Consider the following 21,008-nt stretch of genomic DNA (forward strand, 5'->3'; position numbering starts at 1 on the left):
CACCTCCTGAACTCACATCTGTCCTAACTCTATATTACTTTCACTATACTGGGCAGGAAATTGGGGCATGTCACTTAACCTCTTTAAGCCACACGTGTATAATGAAGGAATGGAAATCCAAGATCCTTCTAAATCTAAAACTATAATTTTATGAAACCAAATCACATCACCAAATCATAATAGCAGCAATCCCTTCTATTCCCCAAATCCTACTTCAACCTCCCATGCAATCCTTTCATACTGAGGGAATTAAAACCCAATGCTCACAACAGGATGTCTCGTATACCTTGGCTGTAGCCTTGATATCCGTGATATTTACAAACCACTGCTTGCTGGCACGAATAACCACTGGTTTCTTAGTCCTCCAGTCATAGGGATAGCTGTGTACCAATTTCTCCTCTTTCAACAAATGTTTTGAAGCCTGAAGCATCTTTATAACTTTGAAAAAATCAATAACAATTTACATTAGAATTAAAAAGTACTATGAAAATCCTAATAGCTCTGTAATTCCCAAGGAGTACTAATCTGAACCGGTAGGTACCAGTTGGTAAGAGTAGCTACAGAGGCATAATCTGGGAACCTCTTGGCAAAAAAAAGCAGGGACTACAAAACCTTAAGTAGACTCTAAATTAAGCCATTCCCACGGCTCTTCATTCCAAAGGAAAGATAAATAGGATATATCTAAAATTCTACATTTGAAATTCATACCATAATCTTTCATACCATGAATCTTAAAATGGTCTCCAAAGAATCCAAAAGAAACCAGCTATAGTGGGTTGAATTTATCCCCCCAAATGATATGTTCACATCCTAACCCTTAGTACTTGTGAATGTGACCATATTTGGAAATAGGGTCTTTGCAGATGTAATCAAGTTAAGATGAGGTCACAATGGATTAGAGTAGGCCCTGAATCCAATGACTAGTGTCCTAATAAGAGGGGAGGATAGAGACACACAAGAGCAAAGGACTTGGGACAACAGAGGCAAAGATTAGAATGATACCAAGGAAAGCTAAGGATAACCAGAAACCACCAGAAGCTAGGAAGAAACAAGGAAGGATTCTTCCATAGAGCATTCAGAGGGAGCAAGGCCCTGCCAAACCACTGATTTCAGACTTCTAGCCTCCGGAACTGTGAGAATAAATTTCTGTTGTTTTAAACTGGTAGATTTATGGTAATTTGTTACAGTAGTTCTAGGAAAGTAATACACCATGTTTAATTAGCCTTAGTGTGGGCGAAGAAAGGTCTTAACAGTACCTGGTCCTTGGGTCTATAACTATAAAAAGTCAAAAAGACAAGTCAAGGCTGGAGGACCCCGAAGATCATAGTACATAAACAGCACTGCACAGGGGATCAGTGATTTACAAGAGGGTTAGAAAAACAGTAGTGTCTGATACACGGTCAGCACCTAGCCTCAAGCTTGATTTTATTTCTCCACAAAACTAATACAGCCATAGCCATAAAATAACACCACTCCCTGTTGACTGCCCTGCTTTGCTTAAACAGAACAATTTTAAAGCAAAAGATGAACAAGTCCCAACTTCCATTTTAAACCATGCAGTAAAATAAAATACAATTTCAGATTTTTGTTTCTAATGAGAGTGTAAGATGGGAGAAGAGCCAGCAAAGCTTACTGCTGGCTGCTTTTCAGAAAGTATCTATTTATCATAGTAACACATACAATACTCACCCACATCTGTTCCCTCTTCAAGGACAGCCTTGTTTTCAAGTTCAGGACCTGCAACTTCTGTGAAAACTCCATCTTCATCCACTAAACAATCCTACAAAGGGTTATTTTCAACAACAAAGTACCAAGATATTTTATCTTATGACAATACCTGGCAAAACAATCTATATAAAACATATCAGTACAGTCTTTCACTGCATTGAAAATCTGGATACTTCTTAGTTAATAGAAATTTGTGGATTTACACATTTAAACCACAAAAGGCAAATGTCTTTTTTGTTTTTGAGACACAGGGCGCGCACAAGCGCACAAGCACACAAGCAGGGGAGGAGCAGAGGGAGAGCGAGAAAGAGAATCTTAAGCAGGCTCCACGCAGCGGAAAAGTCTGACGCAGAGTCTGACGCAGGGCCTTGATCTCACAACTGTGAGATCATGACCTGAGCCAAAATGAAGAATCAGATGCTTAACAGACTGTACCACTCTGGCACCCCAAAAGGCACAATGTCTTATTAAAACAAATACCTGAAGTTTAATTAAAAAAAAAAAAAAGTAAAATCCTCAACAAAATATTAGCAAACTGAATCTAATAATACATTTAAAAAAAATCACACACCGTAATCATTTGAGATTTATTCCTGTATGTAAGTGTGGTTTAAGATTCACAAAACAACCAACGTGGTGTCACATCAATAAGAGAAAGGATAAAAACCATTATGATCATTTCAACAGATGCAGAAAAAGCATCTGACAAAGTATAACATCCATTCACGATAAAAACCCTCTGTAAAGTAGTAGAGAAAACATACCTTAACATAATAAAGCCTGTATACGAAAAACTCACAGCCAACAATGTACTCAATGGGGAACAACTGAGAGCTTTTCTCCTACGGTCAGGAACAAGACAAGGAAGTCCACTCCCACCACATTTATTCAACATAGTACTGGAAGTCCTAACCATAGCAATTAGACAACATAAAGAAATAAAAGGCATCCAAGCTGCTAAGAAAGAAATAAAACTCTCATTATTTGCAGATGACACGATACTATATATATAAAACCTTAAAGACTCCACCAAAAAACTGCTAGAGCTGATAAATGAATGCAGTAAAGTCACAGGATACAAAATCAATGTACAGAAATCTGCTGCATTCCTATACACCAATGATGAAGCAGCAGAAAGTGAAATTAAGAAACCAATCCCATTTAAAATTGTACTAAAAATAATAAATTATCTAGGAATAAACTTAACCATAAGTGAAAGACCTGTCCTCTAAAAACTGTAAAACAGTGATGAAAGAAATTCAAGATGATGCCAAGAAATGGAAAGACATTCTATGTTCATGGGTTGGAAGAACAAATATTGTTAAAATGTCTATACTCCCCAAAGCAATCTACAGATTTAATGCAATCCCTATCAAAATACCAACAGCATTTTTCACAGTAGAACAAAAAATATTAAAATTTGTATGGAACTATACCTAAGACTTCTAACAGCCAATGCAATCTTAAAAAAGAAAAACAGGGGCACCTGGGTGGGTTAGTCGGTTAAGTGTTCACCTTTGGCTCAGGTCATGATATCATGGTTCATGAGTTCAAGCACCGCATTGGGCTCTGTGCTGATAGCTCGGAGCCTGGAGCCTGCTTCGGATTCTGTGTCTCCCCCTCTCTGCCCCTCCCCCTCTAATGCTCCGTCTCTGTCTCTCTCCCTCTTAAAAATAAACATTAGAAAAATTTTTAAAAAGAAAAACAAAACTGGAGGTATCACAATTCCAGATTTCAAGTTATGTTACAAAGTGGTAGTAATTGTATGGTACTGGCATAAAAATAGACACATAGATGAATGGAATAGAACAGAAAACCCAGAAGTAAACGGACAATTAGATAGTTAATTAATCTTCGACAAAGGAGGAATGAATATACCATGGGAAAAAGTCTCTTCAACGAATTTTTCCAGTTGGACAGTTACATGCAAAATTACGAAACTGGACCACTTTCTTCCACCATACACAAAAACAAACTCAAAATGGATTAAAGACCTAAATGTAAGACCTGAAATCATAAAAATCTTTGAAGAGAACATAGGCAGTAACCTCTCTGACATCGACTGCAGCAACTTTTTTCTAGAGAGGTCTCTTGAGGCAAGGGAAACAAAAGCAAAAATAAACTATGGGGACTACACCAAAATAAAAAGTTTCTTCACAGAGAAGGAAACAACCAAAAAAACTAAATGGCAAAATACTAAATGGGATAAGGTACTTGTAAATGACATATCTGATAAAGGGTTAGTATCCAAAATATATGAAGAACTTATAAAACTCAACACCGCAAAAATAATCCAATTAAAAATGGGCAGAAGACACGAACAGATATTTCTCCAAAGAAGACATCCAGATGGCCAAAAGACATGAAAAGATGCTCAACATCACTCATCATCAGGGAAATGCAAATCAAAACTACAAAGAGGTATCACTGCACGACTATCAGAATGGCTAAAATCAAAACACAAGAAACAGCAAGTGTTGGCAAAGACAGGGAGAAAAAGGAACCCTCGTGCATTGTTAGTAGAAATGCAAACCCGTGCAGCCACTGTGGAAACAGTATGGGGTTTCCTCAAAATGTTAAAAACAGAACTACCCTATAATCTGGTAATCACACTACTGAGTATGTACCCAAAAACTTTCAAAAAAAACACGAATTCAGGAGCACCTGGGTGGCTCAGTACACACACACACACACACACACACACACACACACACACACACACTGGAATATTATTCAGCCATAAAAAAGAATGAAATCTTGCCATTTATAACAACACGGATGTATCTAGAGTATAATGCTAAGCAAAATAAGTCAGTCAAAAAAGACAAATACCATATGATCTCACTCATATGTGGAATCTAAGAAACAAACAAAAGGCAAAAAGAGAGAGAGACACCAAGAAACAGACTCTTAACTACTGAGAACAAACTGATGGTTACCAGAGGGGAGGGGGGAGGAGGGGATGGAGGAAATAAGGGTGGGGATTAAAGAGTACACTTTTGATGATGAAAAATAAAATAGTTTTTTAAAAAGTTAAATATACTAAAAATACCTTTAACTTGGTCTCTATTAATGTCCAGATCAATTGTAATGTACATACATTGTGCTGACTTTGGGACTCACTTTTAACTAAAGGAAAAAACTCCCTAAGTAACTGACATGTATAACATAAATTTAAAGAGGACTGTTTAAAAACAAACTGCTCTTTCAAACAGAAAGAGAAAAAATTCTCCCCATTTAATATGTATTTTTCAATTCTAATTCTGCGCTGATTTTGTGTTAATTCTCCAAAATCTTTCTCAATTAGTATGAATTAACGAGGCATTAGGGTACTGAACAAACCCGAGCATTTCACAACTTAATTGTGACAAAAACGATTGCTTATCCCCAAAACATAAAGATGTTAATTAGGATTTATCATTTTAATTCTACAAAAGCAACAATTAAAAAGGAAAGAAAAGAGGAAAAGTACCGTGGACAGGTTGTGTTGAGAAGCAACACTGTAATCTTCCATACCATGGGCTGGGGCTGTGTGAACCAACCCTGTTCCTTTTGTCATGGTCACATGATTTGCAGGTAAAAGAGGAGAGGCTTTACCAGGAATTAAAGGATGAGTACAAGTACCATTTTCCAAATCTACACCTGTGGGGAAAAAAAACCATAATTAAGAATTATCTTAAGTAACAATGTTTCTACCTCTTTAAGAGTAGCAAGAGAGTAGCAAGTGAAAAGTGCAGGATCTTCCAGGCACCTGGGTGGCTCAGTCAATTAAGTGTCCGATTCTTGATTTTTGGCTCAGGATATGATCTCATCATCGTTCAGAATGAGCCCCATGTTGTACTCAGCGTGGAGCACAAAGCCTGCTTGGAATTCTCTCTCCTGTCGCTGCCCCTCCCCTGCTCATTCTCCCTCTCTTTCAAAATAAATAAATAAACTTCAATTAAAAAAAAAAAAAAGAGGGGTGCCTGCGTGGCTAAGTCAGTTAGGCTTTTGACTTTGGCTCGGGTCATAATCTCACGGCCCATGAGTTCGAGCCCCACATCGGGCTCTATGTTGACGGCTCAGAGTCTGGAGCCTGCTTCAGATTCTGTGTCTCCCTCTCTGTCTGCCCCTCCCCTGCTCATGCTCAATTTCTCTCTCTCTCTTTCTCTCTCTCAAGAAAAATAAACATTAAAACAAATTAAAAGAAAAAAAAAGAAAAGTGCAGGATCTGGAACAAGACTGGCCTCAAACTTGGCTTCCCTTTTTACTTGCATTGTGACCTTTAGGAACCTATAGTATGTAGAAAATTACAGTTCCCATCTCAGAGGGTTGCCATGAGGATAAATTGAGGTAATACATTTTAAGTATTTGGGGGCACTTAGCACAATAACTGCCACACAGTAAATGATTTAAAATATTAGCAATTATTGGGGCGCCTGGGTGGCTCAGTCGGTTAAGCGTCCGACTTCGGCTCAGGTCATGATCTCGTGGTCTGTGGGTTCAAGCCCCGCATCAGGCTCCGTGCTGACAGCTCAGAGCCTGGAGCCTGCTTCAGATTCTGTGTCTCCCTTTCTCTCTGACCCTCCCCCATTCATGCTCTGTCTCTCTCTGTCTCAAAAATAAATAAACATTAAAAAAATTTAAAAAAAAATAAAAATAAAATATTAGCAATTATTATAACAGACAACACAAATGAGCCCAAGATTTCTCTAACTTATGTACAGCTATGCACCTTTTGGAATATAAGGACAAAGAAATTAGAACAGATCAATGACCAACAGGTTCTAACACTATCTCTATGGGAATTAACTGTTGTTGCTTTTCATGTTACCCTAAAAAGGTAAGAGATGATAAATAATACCTAACAGTCAGTAGGTACCTACCATGTACTGGGTTCAACATAAATTCTTACTTCATCTTCATAATACTACCAAACACCTAATATTATCTGCAATTTATAAATCAGAAAACAAGAAAATGTAGGCAATATGCCTGGTGTTACATGGCTAATAAATGACTGAATCCAACTCCCAAAGCAAGTATGACTCTAATATTCTGTATAACCCCAGCCCTTTTAATAATACATTGTATCCACCATCTGTCAATTTTTCCACACTATCAGTAATGTTTCTCACCTTTACTGCCTCTTGAGTTGGATTCTATAAATTAATCTTTCATATGCTCTAAAAACAACAGAAATAAATAAGTCCCCAAACTTTAAAAAGATTACCTGGTTCTACTTATGTATTTACCAAGATGTACTAGGTAAGTCTGTTAAGTCTACCTACTCTTCAATAATTAAAGAAATTTCAATGGTCCCCTTACTCCTAAGATCTTCCCCACAAACCATCCTTCATCTTTCTAAACTAAATAATATTAACTTAAAAAAAAAAAATCTGTCCTCACAGAGCAATGTCTCCACTTTTACGATCCTTCCTTTCTGGCTGTAGAGGAATAAGACGTAACCGATTCAATATCACCAAAAGAATACAAATCTTTTAACTTTAACATTTCATAGACAGCCCTGTTGCTGATGTCATTTTGATTATAACAGTATACGAATAAAAAGGCTTGAGAAAAATTAACATTCCCTTATAACTGATGGCAATGAACTCCCTTTTCTGAAAATAAATCACAAGTTCTCCTCACTGTTGGACTTGGATGACTTGGCATTTTATTCCTAGAAAATACTTTAATTACTAGGAAAAACTTGAATACTTCAGGATACATGTTTTCCAAGATAATTCACAATGCTGTCAATGAAGAGAATTGTTAATATTGATTTTTTCACTTTGATTCCTTTCTTTAAGTTACATTTGCAAGTAAGACAAGTCCCTGTGACCCTATGTTGTACTTCTCAAGCATTTTTAGTATGGAAATGAAAGGTTTAGGGAAAAGTAAACTTCACCTATTAACCTTCCTTTATCTCCATCCTTAGTATATCTGCCACTCAATATTCTCTCTCCTGTCCCAACAAAGATCTTTGGTCAATAAGAAACAATTTATATTTTTCTGTAAAGAAAAGCTATCCTCCCACACAAATTATTACATTTGAGCTGTTCAACATTCCTGCCACTTTAATAAGTTAATAAGCTATCCGTCATCAGTTTATTTGCCACAGATGAGAAGTGTACCTACTCCTCTAAAATGTGGTGTCTCAAAACGGCAACCCGATAATTCTCTGACATAATAATTTGAAACAATTATCCAACCTAGAAAGATGACCTTAAATTTAACCTGAGTACTTTCAAACACCTCACGAGAATGCCATTTAGCTTCTGCAACAACATCTAACTTTTCAGTGAAATCTGTACTACCTTCTGTGCTTAAAAAAGGGATAGGAGAGGGTTATGGGGTAAAGAATATGCTGGATCCTCTAACTTACTTACGGCACCAACAAGGACCAAATGGTATTAAATACCAAACATTTTGTAGCTTCTTTCCTGCTTTTGACATAAAACCCTCTTATTTTTGTTAAGACCGCTTCAACTTCTAATCGGCCTGCACCTAAAATGATACATTTAGGTTTATGGCCATACCACCCTGAACACGCCCAATCTCGTCTAAAATGATGCATTTAGAGGGCTTCTTTATTTGACTAGCCAATCTTTCCATTTCGGGGTATCTCTACTCATCCTACTCATGTGATTTTTCTCTTTAAGTAAGAAATTCAAGAAACGCAAAGATGTATCATCCCTAAAGATAAAAGGTAATTTTAAACTTCCCTAGATTTTGGGGTGCCCTGGGTGGCTCCGTTGATTAATAAGTGTCCAACTTTGGCTCAGGTCAGGATCTCACAGTTCGTGAGTTCAAGCCCTGCATTGGGCTCTGAGCTTTCAGGAGCCTGCTTTGGATTCTGTGTCTCCCTTTTTCTCTGTGCCTCCCCTGCTCATGCTCTGTCTCTCTCTCTCTCAAAAATAAACAAACATTAAAATAAATTAAAATAAATAAATGGACTTCCCTAGATTTTAGTAATTATATTTCAAAATCAATCAATACTTCAGAAGTTACAAATTACAGCTTACTAAGGATTCTTTTGACAGAAGAACAATCTCAGGAATAATTTTCTGAATTTATTAACTTTCCTCATTAAAATCATATACCAAAAAATAAACATATTTAATTCCTTCCCTGTGTCTCTGATTAAATCAGATAACAAGAATTTTTGGTGACTCAATTTTGAGTAAAATTTTATTTTTTTGTTTTTAATTTTTAAGGAATTTTTATTGTAAGTAGGCTCCATGCCCAATGTGGGGCTTGAACTCATGACCCTGAGATCAAGAGTCACATGCTCTACTGACTGAGCCAGGAGGCATCCTTTGAATAAAATTTTAAAAGGATACTTGCACATTCTACATTGTACAAAGGACATTTATCTAATTTTTCATTAGGTATTTACCAGATATACTGTTGTGTTTTTGTTAATGTTCATATTTTCTAGACTCTTATCACATTTAATATATATTTTCCTTCAGTGTAATCAATGTGAAATATATTCTACAAAAACAGAGGCCATATCTGTTTCAATTTACAATGAGAAATGTTCAGCCAAATACTAAACTCAAATCAAATGGATACTCTGATGACTGTGATGGTCAGAGTTTCTATAAATCTTCACCTGAAAATGTTGAAATAACTTCAAGTGTTGTTTCCAAAACAGAAGCAATGGGTGTTACTTTATCTGCAGCAAGTATGTACAGGTCCCCAGATTTGGAACATTTCACAACAGCATACCTAAAATAAAATTTTAGGAGAAAATTACTAATAATGAAAAAGAAAAGCCACAGCTATTTTAAATGTTTTACATCATTTTAGGAAAACTAACTTCAAAATTAAAAAAAAGCACTACTTTCAAAGAACTTCATCCCTTACATTTGTTTTCCAAAAAAGCTGCACATGAGGTCTTAAATGGAATCATCTAAAGCTTAATAAAACCTATATGAACACAATAACTATGTTATAATTCACCGAATTTTAAGAGAACAATGATGAAATAAATCCAACATAATGCTAATGATGAAACTGCTCCTATTTGTGGATAAAACAAAAAATACAGCAATAAACTTACTTTGAGTCTGGCATATAACAAACAGCTTGATTGGCAGGAATTGTCCAAGGCTGGGTGGTCCAGACTAAAAAACTAACAGGAGATGAACCATCTGTGAAAACAAAATTTTAATTTTTTTTTTAATGTTTATTCATTTTTGAGAAACAGAGAGAGACAGAACATGAGCGGGGAAGGGGCAGAGAAAGAGGGAGACACAGAATCCAAAGCAGGCTCCAGGCTCTGAACTGTCAGCACAGAGCCTGACGCAGGGCTCTGACGCTTGAACTCACAAACTGTGAGATCATGACCCAAGCTGAAGTTGGACGCTCTACTGACTGAGCCACCCAGGCACCCCTGTGAAAATAAAATTTTAAATATGCTACAGGGGCGCCTGGGTGGCGCAGTCGGTTAAGTGTCCGACTTCAGCCAGGTCACGATCTCGCGGTCCGTGGGTTCGAGCCCCACGTCAGGCTCTGGGCTGATGGCTCAGAGCCTGGAGCCTGTTTCTGATTCTGTATCTCCCTCTTTCTCTGCCCCTCCCCCATTCATGCTCTGTCTCTCTCTGTCCCAAAAATGAATAAACGTTGAAAAAATAAATAAATAAATATGCTACCAAATGTTACAATTCTGTAACTTGAATAAATTTCAAGCAATGAATAAATCTTACCTATGAGAGATACCAACTTGGGAGAAGGTTTCAAGAGAGGGAATTTTACATATATTGAGCGACTGACATGTTCAGGATTATACTCAAGTTCTGCTTCAGCCAATGCAGTCCTAAGGTTTAAGAATATTACATATAAATATTTGAAGGCCTCGCAAAATTCTCCACTTTCACTACCAAAAACACGTACATACCTTGATGAAGGAGACCAAAACACAGGTTTGTAAGATCGATAAATCAAGCCCTATGAAAGACAAATACATATGAAAGCTGGAATTTTGTAACACATAATTTAACATACTCAAGGAAAAAAAATACTTCATTACCTTCTCATACATTTGGTAGAAAAGTCTCAACTGTTTGGCCTCATATTTTCCATCAAATGTATAGTAGCAATTATTCCAATCCGCCATTATTCCCCAACGAATAAATGCTGATCTCTGTTTCTCAATTGCTGCTTCAGCAAATGATCTAGCTAAAAAACAAATTTAAGAAAGACAAAAAAAAAAGCATCTGAAAACCAATAAATTCAAACTCTTTTTTTTTAATGTTCATTTTTTTTTGAGAGAGAGAGCGAGCGAGCGAGTGAGCGGGTGAACAAGCCGGGGAAGGGCTTCCAGCGCAAAGCATGATGTGGGGTTCAAACTCACGACCGTGAGATCATGACCTGAGCCAGAACCAAGAGTTGGATGCTCAACCAACTGAGCCACCCAGGAGCCCCAGTAAATTCAAACTCTTAAAGATGGTTTAGTATGTAGGTCTCTAAAAGCAGGTATTGTACATAGTATACACTACAAAATGTATACAATAGGGAAATTATTTTGAAAGTTAAAGGTGTCCAGAAGATAACTAAAACAAATTCTAGAATTAATTAGAATTTCAAAACTATTCTTCAGACTTTATACAATGAACTTTACATTTAGAAAAAATAAACTGGAAAAATTATTTTTCGTATTTCTTAATTTGGGAAAAGGTAAGAGTAATTTTTATTTCATTATACACAGAAAAAGTAATCAGTACATCTAGTTTAGGCCATTAACACGAAGATGTTTCACAGTGATGTCAAAAATCTTCACAATCATATCTAAATATATGATAATTTAAGAACAGAAGATTCCTCCCTCACCCAGCTACTAAAGGATCAAATAAGAGATTAATTTAAAAAATATATACGCATTTTAGAATTGACTTTTAGTCTAGCACCTGAAATAGGTCAACAAACTCCAGCTAGGAAAGTAAATAAAAACACTGAGCACAATAATTTCACAAAATATGAACATCAAAAAATTGAAAAATGTACGTGGAAATGCTCACAAACCTTTCCTCAGTCTCTGAACGTAAGTTCTCACAAAAGTCACTTAAATGAGATCTGAATTTTCTGTAACAAAAACTGGTTTCTAATAGATACCTTTATAACCAAAAAAACCAAAACCAAAAAACAACAGAAAGTCTCTTTGATTAAGTCCTGACTTTTCCTAGGGACCAGTGTTTATGAATAACCATTTTAAAAAAGAAATAGGGATTATTTACCTTTTTCTCTAATTTCTACAGCTGAAAGATTCTGAGCTTTTCCACCAAGTTCTGACAATACTTTTATTTCAATGGGTAACCCATGACAATCCCAGCCTGGCACAAAATGTATTTTGGAACCTCTCATCATATGGTATCGATTGGCTATATCCTTCAAAATCTGCAAAGATAAAATGATAATCATCATTCACACATAAAGCACGTGGCCTACCATTACATTACTTTAATGTCATTGTAAAACACTGGGAAAGCCCAATTTTAAAAAGATTTACATAAACAAAATAACCTATTAAATCTGTTAACTCAAGTTCTACATAAACACAAAAGTAACAGATATTTGAAGTTTAAAAGTGCCATTAACTCCAGAAAACAAATCACATAGAAGGTTTCAAAGTGAAAAACATTATGCCCAGAATTATTAATTTGTCAAGTTGGAATATGCAGAAAAGCAGGTTATACCACCTTCTTAAGAAACAATTTTGACTTCTTAAAAACCAGAGGGTAAAAGTAAGTCAATTATAAATTTCCTTTACTCATACTAAAAACATTAACATGAAAAATCCAATATCATTTATATTCAGCTTAGAAATAGTATATAATCAATGTAGAATTTATAATGCACCCAGAGTATGGAATATCACAGTTAACTCTTTCTTTCATTGACAGAACCTTTATTAAAACACTAGACCTTCACTAGGTATAGTTCTATAACTGATTTCTCTTCTTAGTTCATTTTAGATACTAGAGGGCAGCCTTTTAAAACATGTATTACCATTACAAAATGGAAGATCAAAGGCAAAGGATAGATTTGGCTCCAAACTCAATTTCCTTCTTCCCAAAAGGAAATAATGCAGTCATCCAGAAAATTACTTCCTCCTTTCCACATTTATCAAAATTAGAAAAGATATTACACATTCCTCCCACACCTTCCCCCACTTAAAACTCTAACTCTCAAACTTCTTACCTAGGGGCAAGAGGAAGACCTGTGATCTGGGTGGTTATCACCGGACATAAAAAGTCATCTAATTACATGCACTTAAGATTTGTGTACTTTACAGTAGGTATATTATTTAAATCAACCAATATATAAATAACCCCCTTTCCACTTATTCGTTTTTGAAATTATTTTGATTATCTGTCCCTTCCCAGTAAAATATAAACTCCTTAAAACCCCATCTGTCTTCTTCACCAGTAAACTCCCAGCATTTAGAATGGCGTCTAGCACCATTCTACAAATATTGGTTGAAGAAATATTGGTTGAATGCATGCACATATGCTCTAGACTGTAATGTCTTATATAGTAGTCACTAGCCACCAGTGGCTACTGAGCAATTGAAAACATTGCTAGTTCAAATTGAGATGTACTGTAAATATAAAATATATATCAGATTTCAAATAGTACAAAAAAAGAATGTGAAATATCTCAAAACAAGTTTTAGAGAGGCTGTATGTCAAAAGATACCTTAGATATGTTGACCTAAATGTAATATTAAAAGAAGGTTCATCTGTTTCTTCTGACTTCTTTTTTATGGGGCTACTAAAAAGTTTTAACTTACCTATAGAGCTTACATTGTAGCTTGCATCATTTCTAATGAACAGTGCTGTTTTTGATCATATTAACACAATAGAATCATTTGGGCTACTAATTAAGAATGTCCCTATTAAGGAAAGGTCTATGTGAAGCCTGTGGTAAAAGGAACAGCAGGGACGCAGTAAGAATGTTTTACTAGTTCCTCAGTATCAGATTACGCTCCTCTCCAAACAAGTTCCTCCGTTATGTTTAAGAACCTTCGGACCCTTTTGCTCATGATAACCCTGTCCTCATTTTTCCTTTTGTTTTTCATTTTCCTTTCATAATATTCATCTATTCCTTTATTTAATAAACAAAGTTTTGAATGCCTACTATGTGCTAAGAACTGTTCTGGGAACCTAGAGTAGGATAACAAACAGGGTCCTTCCAACGAAGGAACACAGAAAATAAATACACTCATATTAAGAAAAAAGCAAGGTAAAGGTCAGAAAACAGCATGTGAGGTGGGGGAGGTGGGGGTGGTGGTACTATTTTAAAGGAAGGTCAGTAAAACCTGATGAGATGGCATCTGCACAGAGACATGAAGAAAATGAGGAAGTGAGTCATTTGAGTATCTGGGAAGTGCATTCCATGGCAAGAAAGCCAGCAAGACTACACAGGGTATGTCTGAGGAAAAGCAGGAACCGTTCCTCCTCCAGGTCTTTGACGGAACCTCCAACTATGCACATAAGAGATGGATTTGCATGGTGCCTCAGGTTTTTAGAGAATAGCTCCTTCTCTACCCTCAATCCGTGTGGAGCTCACTCGCCTCTATTCCAGCCCCAAGGGTGAACACATAATCCATTGTGGCCTTCAACATATTCTATCCCCACCTCCAAAATGACTGATTCAGGGATAGACCTGTGCCTCAAATCAGGACAAGGAGATTCAATTCCAGAACTTTTGTAAGAATTACTGGGGAAGAGAAGATAGAAGAATGTAAGCCTATAAATGCTGGGAAATGTGTGGGGTGGAAATGGGGGTATGGGGAGCATCAAAGGGGGATACCATGCTTAAGAGTAAAACACAAAGAGAAACCAACTCTGATAGTATCTGAGTCCCTGGGTCCAGCCATGAAAGGAGCTAGAACTATCTCTGAACTCTACAATTAAAATACCTAACAAATTCTCTTTTTTGCTTAATCCCGTCAAGAGTTGTCTTTCTATCCCTAAGAACCCAAACAATGTGGAACAACAGAGTTTTGTTTTGTATTTTTGTTATTACAACTTATGATCTTACTGGGGATACTAAAAACAGGAGATTAGACTATCTTTCTTAAATTAAAGTGTCTTAATTCTTTGAGCATATGCAGCAGAAAGTTCCACAAGACAAATGGATAAATAATAAATGGACAAATTTTTAAATATTTAAAACAGAGAAAACAACCTAAAAGGAGTAACTTTAAAACAAAGATAATACCTCTTGAAGCTTCTGTGTGATAAATAACAAGACTATATTAAAATACACAAGACTAGTCCAGACACCTATTTTATTGATCGGAACCAGATAATGCTGCACTATATTCCTATCTGGGAGAGCAATGTGTTCTTTGACCTTTTTTAAAATTTTGACTATTCAAACACATTGACTTTCCAGCGTTATTTTTTAGCCGTTAAGTACATTAAAATTTTTTAAAAATATTTTCTTTGCTGTTTGTGATTATAAGAGTAATACAAGTTCTTTCAAAAAAAAGAGTAATACAGGTTCCTGTTTTAAAAAAAATTTAAATGGGGGGTGACTGGCTAGCTCAGTTAGTAGAGCACACAACTCAATCTCAAGGTCATGAGTTTGAGCCTCACGTTGGGTATGGAGCCTACTTAAAAAAATGCTATAGAAATAACAAATATTAGATTTAAATTGTGTGTGTGTGTGTGCAAAATTAGATTCTAATGTAACACTTTTAAAACTTGTTTTACTTCCTTCACTTAATAATATTTGTACATCTCTCACGTCAGTACAGAAAAATCTACCTGATTCCTTTTAAGATTCCATATACTTCATTACCAAGATTTATTTAATCAAGTCCCATTAAGGACACTCACTATGGGCTACCAGTGTAATACAGCATTAACACAAGACAGTTAACGTTTTCCTTTTACATATAGCATAGTCACTTTTTCTAACAAAATTTCAACCAACCAAAGTGCCATCAGAATAGATGGCTCAATAATCAGAACATAGATAGCCCCAAAATATATCTAATTTGTATGGTTTAAGAGGAGACAGAAACATGGAAAGGACATAAATGTACTAGATACATTTCTGATTAGATACATAACTGATTTCCTGTCAGGAAAATAAATCAATTTAGGTCATCCCTACCTCTTGACATCAACCTGAAGAAATTACAAATGGATTAATAGTAATAATAACATTAATAATAAATCAACATGAAAATCCAAACATATACAAGTAAGAGACAAATTAAAACATTTAGAGATTACATTTGTCTTTCTAATCAGTAATACATACTCAAATTGGCAATAAAATTCAGTGTCAGTGGAGTACAATAAGGCAAGTTTCCTAAGTCGCCTGTAATATAAAAAGTGATATAATCTATTGAAAAGTAATTTACCAATAGGTATCCAGAAATTCCTGTCTATTAAACTAACTCAAGGAAACAATCTGAATTCTTAAGTTGTAGGTATAAAAATATTCATTATATCATAATGAAACACCTATATAGGGTATCATAACAATTTCAAAATACATTTATGTCAAAAATATCAGGAAAAAAAGGCAAGACAAAATCTATTCATAAAAATATTATCATTAACTATTTTTTTAAATATTAAAACTAAGGAAATACCTCAAAAAATGTTAAGGGCATTTACATTTGTTTGATAGGATTATGATAATTTTAACTTTCTTTTTTCAACTTTTTTGTATTTGCCAAATCCACATTTATAACCAAAGAAAACAATCAACTTTTAAAAATTTTCAAAATGTACCTCCCACTTCTTAAAAGATGGAGTAAATTCTTCCCAGTAAATAAAAATTTAAAACACTGGACATTATATATAACACAAACAGAAAGGTAAAGAGAAGGCACTAAGGACCTTAAGACCAAGAATGGACACAGTGGTGAGTTTCCAGGGTTTTGATTTGCCTCATATATTCTAGACGTGGACACAAGAGGCCAGCAATCTGGAAATGCCAAAGGCTACAGAAGAAAACCCATCGAAACCTTTTTTCCCCTCTGTCTCTAGCCAAAACACCAGGAGAGGGACAGCCTAACTGCTCTTCTCCAGTCAAGCACCACAAAAAAATCTGTGGCCTCAATTACACTCCTTCAAGCAAAAGCTGAGTAAAAAGCCTAGATTTCCACCTTTGCAAATTTGTCACGAGGCACCCTAAGCCCTCCTCCCCTGTCAGGATGGTGTCAGAGAAAATCAAGTAGCGAGTAGGACCCACACCTCTGCTGGGTAGTAATGAGACCCCGGTCTGCAGCGGCAGTGGAGACCATGTAGGGAGGCTGGACTTCATTCCTACCCAGCACCAACGAGGCAACCCTACCTGTCTCCCACGGGGGTGTTCGAAGGAGGCTTCGTGCAGAGTGGGGATGTTCACCGCTGCCCAGTGGTAACAAGGCCACCTCTTCCTCCCCTGGTATCAGTAGTGGCCATGCGGGGAGCTAGCACTTTCTGGCCAGCAGTGACAGCCGAGGTTTGGGGGGAAGCACAACTTCTACCTGGCGGAGCAGTAAGAAGGAGCACCCCGCCTTCGTGTTAAAAGAGGCTGAGTGGGGAATCTGGACTTCCGTCCCCTCCTTGTAGTAGCCAGACAGTGACCCCCTTCCTCTGCTGGCGAGGTGTCAGTGAGTGAAAGCTGCTAAAACAGAATGTTTAAATAAGATCCAGGCTCTCAAAATACACAAAATGTCAAGGTTTCAATAAAAATTCACTCATCATACCAACACTAAACATCTGACACTGAAAGAAAAAAGACAGCAGACAACACTGAGATGACAGAGATGTTAGAACAACCTGAAAAAGATTTTAAAGGAACCATGATAAAAATGCTTAAGCAAACAACTGGAAGCACAACATGAAAAATATGAAAAAATAAAAAGCCTCAAAGAACGTGTAGAGATAAAGTTAACCGTATTTTTTAAATTGAGATATAACTTAGTATATCAAATGTAAATTTTAAAAGTGAAAAATAACTCAAGTGACAAGAACTTCAAAAGTGAAGCAGTAACTGAAATAAAAAGTTCAGCAGATGGGCTTGACTGCAGAACGGAGAGGACAGAGACAGGAACCGCTAAACCACGACTGAATGATAAACTACTCCCTCTAAAAAGCAGGGTAGAAAAAAAAGGCAGGGAAAACCATGAAAACCAGGGAACTGTGGGACTATCACAAAAGACCTAACCCAGGTGTCACTCTGTCCTGAAAGGAGACTTTTTCAGCCAGAAATGGAAAACTACATGAAAAAATAATGGCCAGAAACTCCACACGTTGGTCACAGACATAAACCTACGAATTCAAGAAACTAAATGATGTCCAACATGAAAAATCCAAAGAAATCCACACCGAGAGTCATCATATCATTAAACTTTTGAAAATGACAATGTCTTTAAAAAAAAGAAAAGAAAGAAAATGAAAATGTCTTATAGGAAATCAGAGAGCAGGGGCACCTGGCTGGCTCTGCTGGAAGAGCATGCGATTCTTGATGCCAGGGGTGTGAGTTCAGGCCCCACGGGAAGTGTAGAGATTATTTAAATAAATAAAACTTTTAAAAAAAAGAGAAAAGGGGACACCTTACTTATATGCAAAAAATAATTTGAATCACAAGAGAATTTTCATCAGAAAATATGAAGATCAGAAGGAAGTTTTTCAAGTGCTAGGGGAAAAAAAGTCTATCTGAAATCGTAGACCCAGCAAAAATATACTTGAAGGACAAAAGGAAAATCAAGCCATTATCAGATAAGGGAAAGCAAAGATGACTGTCGACCAGCAGACCTACCCTAAGGAAAGGCTAAAGGAAATTCTCTATAAACAGAGAGAAAACAATAAAGAGGGAACATGTAAACATCAAGAAGGAAGAAAGAACATAATAAACAAAACATGGGTAAATATACACTTTCTATTTACTCAGTATTCTATTTACTCAAATATTCTAACCAATGTTTCACAGTCGAAAGAATAACTATCAAACACTGTCTTGTGGGGACTGAAACGTGAGGGATGTGTAAAACAAGTTACAAATACAGGAGGATAAAGGGATGGAAAGGCATACTAAATAGTCCATGGACCAAAGAAGAATTCTCAAGAGAAATCGCAAAGCACAATGAATTGAATAAAAATGTAAACTAAGTACATGTTAAAATTTGCAGAACACAAGCTACAGAAGTACTGACAGAAATTTACAGCAATAAAATACATGTGTTAGAAAAAGAGGAAAAGTCCAATCAATCATGTAAACTCTCACCTCAAGAAACTACAAACAGAACAAAGGAACCCAGAGCAAGCAGAAGCAAGACAATGATAAAAGGCAGAAATTAGTGAAATTAAAAACAGAAAAACGAGAGAGAAAATTCAGTGAAACAGAGTTTGACCTCGGGTATGACAATGCAAAGAACCACAGGGACACGCTTGGCACTGAATCTGGGGGAGTAATTTTAAAACCCAACCTTTAAAGCTCCTGGAAATGGCCCTACAGGTATGCAACAGATGAAGCAACATCTATACAAGAAAAAATTCTGTAAAAATTTGGTAAGAAAAGTGAGAGTCCGTGGCATCTGAACCAAGACCATTCCCTCCCTCCAGCCTGCCAGCTCAGCACAGCAGAGAATCCACTCTGGTCTACTGCTGCCAACAACACAGGGCTCCCTCTCCAGTCCCCCCCAGCTCCTGGGCTGCAGGGAGGTCTTCCCCAGAGAGGGCAAGCATTTCTGTCAGCACTTCTGACCCTGCCCCAGCTCCCTGCAGCTGAGGCTCTAAGTTCCAGGCAAGGGCAGTCGAGAGATGGGCCTCCCTCCCTCTACTTGGCCCCCACTCAGGGAACACGCTCTACTCTAGGTGAAAGTCCGCTGGGAAGACTGGGGCTCCAATCCCACTTGTCTAGGCTCATAAGATGGTGGTTCTACAACAGGAAAGGCAGGTCCAGATCGCAGACTACTGACTCTCCCACAAGTGCTCAGCTCCTAAAACGGGGGTGTCTCTCACAGAAAAGTATACAGTTGTCCCCACTCTTGGCTCCAGAGCCCTGGCCGGGAGATTGTCCGTGAGGAGAGAAGCAAGCAGTAAAAAAATGGCTCTTACCCTCTTCCCAGCAACAGAGCACAGAGAAATCCAGGCCTAAGGAGGTTGTCGAAACCAGTGGAGGCAGTGGGGAAAGGCAGTTGGAAGAAGGTTCATAGATTCAAGATGACACGGGCTAAAATCTAGGTCGGCTAGTTTGTAGGAGAAAACCAGAAGACACAGCTGGGCGGGACCCTCGCGGGATGAGAACAAATGTCAAACACTGACTCCAGGTCCTAATACTTCGAAGGATCCCCCAAATTTGATGGATTATCTATAGAACAGATTATGCCCCAGGGCACTTTTGAAAATAAGAGAGAAAACAGTAGGAAATCTTCAGAGTAAAATAGATGGGTTTTGTCAGGGAAAGAGGATGGGCATCCTGCCAAAACCACAGCCAACCCAGGGTGACTGAGCATACCCAAAGCTGTGCCTCCCCGAGAAGCAACATCAGAGGCTTGATGCTGAAGAAAAATAGGAGAGGGTGGAAAGAGACCTCAAAAAAAAAAAAACCAAAAAAACCAAAAAACCAAAATCCAGGCAGTCGCTACACATATAAACAAGAAAGTCATAATAAAAAGCCATGAGGGGGGAAGGTGTCCAAGAGGTAATAATTAAGATTTATTACATTATCTAAAATGCCCAGTTTCTAACAAAAAAAATCCCTGCAAGACACATAAATATTTCTCATCACCAGCATCCACTGCTGTGCACATGCACGAGGCTAACCTCTGCAGCTGTACAACTACGTGCCGACAATCAGGGATCCCGCAGCTGCTGGCCCACAGGCATGGAGCCAACCCTGACTCCCGTCACTGGCCTGCATGGCTTTGAGGGCCTGCAGCTAGCTCCCGTAGTCACACAAATGCATGCTGACAGCCAAGGCCCCCACAATTGCTTATGGGTCCGGGTTGGCCCTGATTCATTTCACTGACCTGCATGCCACCAGCCCCAGCGTCCATGACCACCCTCCATTACCGTGCACAGGCTGTGGCTAGCCACAGCAGTCACAGGAGTACAAACCAACAGCCAGGGTCCCTGAGCTGACTATCTGACCAACGGTGGCCCTGGACACTGCTCCTGGCTCTGACCCTCCCCATTGCCTGTGTCTGCGGCTGGCCCCTAACACCACATTGGCTCCCACGGCCAGGCATCAGGCCACCACACGATGCTCAGGCCACCACCACCTGCCCTGGTCCTTAGCCATTGGACCTGAAGGCACTGCTGAGGACCCCAGCAGCC

At 37.6% G+C, this 21,008-nt stretch overlaps 1 protein-coding gene across 1 annotated transcript in view; it reads right to left on the reverse strand.

Moving 5' to 3' along the window:
• The window catches only part of IARS2 (isoleucyl-tRNA synthetase 2, mitochondrial), a 65,692-nt gene that overhangs the window by 33,870 nt on the left and 10,814 nt on the right, over window positions 1-21,008 (reverse strand). Inside the window, exons 3-11 of the mRNA XM_027074993.2 lie at window positions 11,952-12,111; window positions 10,748-10,896; window positions 10,616-10,665; window positions 10,425-10,534; window positions 9,779-9,869; window positions 9,329-9,444; window positions 5,201-5,370; window positions 1,690-1,780; window positions 287-438 (exon numbers count right to left, since the gene is read on the reverse strand). Coding sequence (XP_026930794.1) covers window positions 287-438; window positions 1,690-1,780; window positions 5,201-5,370; window positions 9,329-9,444; window positions 9,779-9,869; window positions 10,425-10,534; window positions 10,616-10,665; window positions 10,748-10,896; window positions 11,952-12,111 — 1,089 coding nt within the window. The remainder of the gene's footprint in view (window positions 1-286; window positions 439-1,689; window positions 1,781-5,200; window positions 5,371-9,328; window positions 9,445-9,778; window positions 9,870-10,424; window positions 10,535-10,615; window positions 10,666-10,747; window positions 10,897-11,951; window positions 12,112-21,008) is intronic.

The sequence above is a fragment of the Acinonyx jubatus genome, chromosome E4 (genome assembly GCF_027475565.1).
Source record: "Acinonyx jubatus isolate Ajub_Pintada_27869175 chromosome E4, VMU_Ajub_asm_v1.0, whole genome shotgun sequence".
In the NCBI taxonomy this organism is placed as follows: domain Eukaryota; kingdom Metazoa; phylum Chordata; class Mammalia; order Carnivora; family Felidae; genus Acinonyx; species Acinonyx jubatus.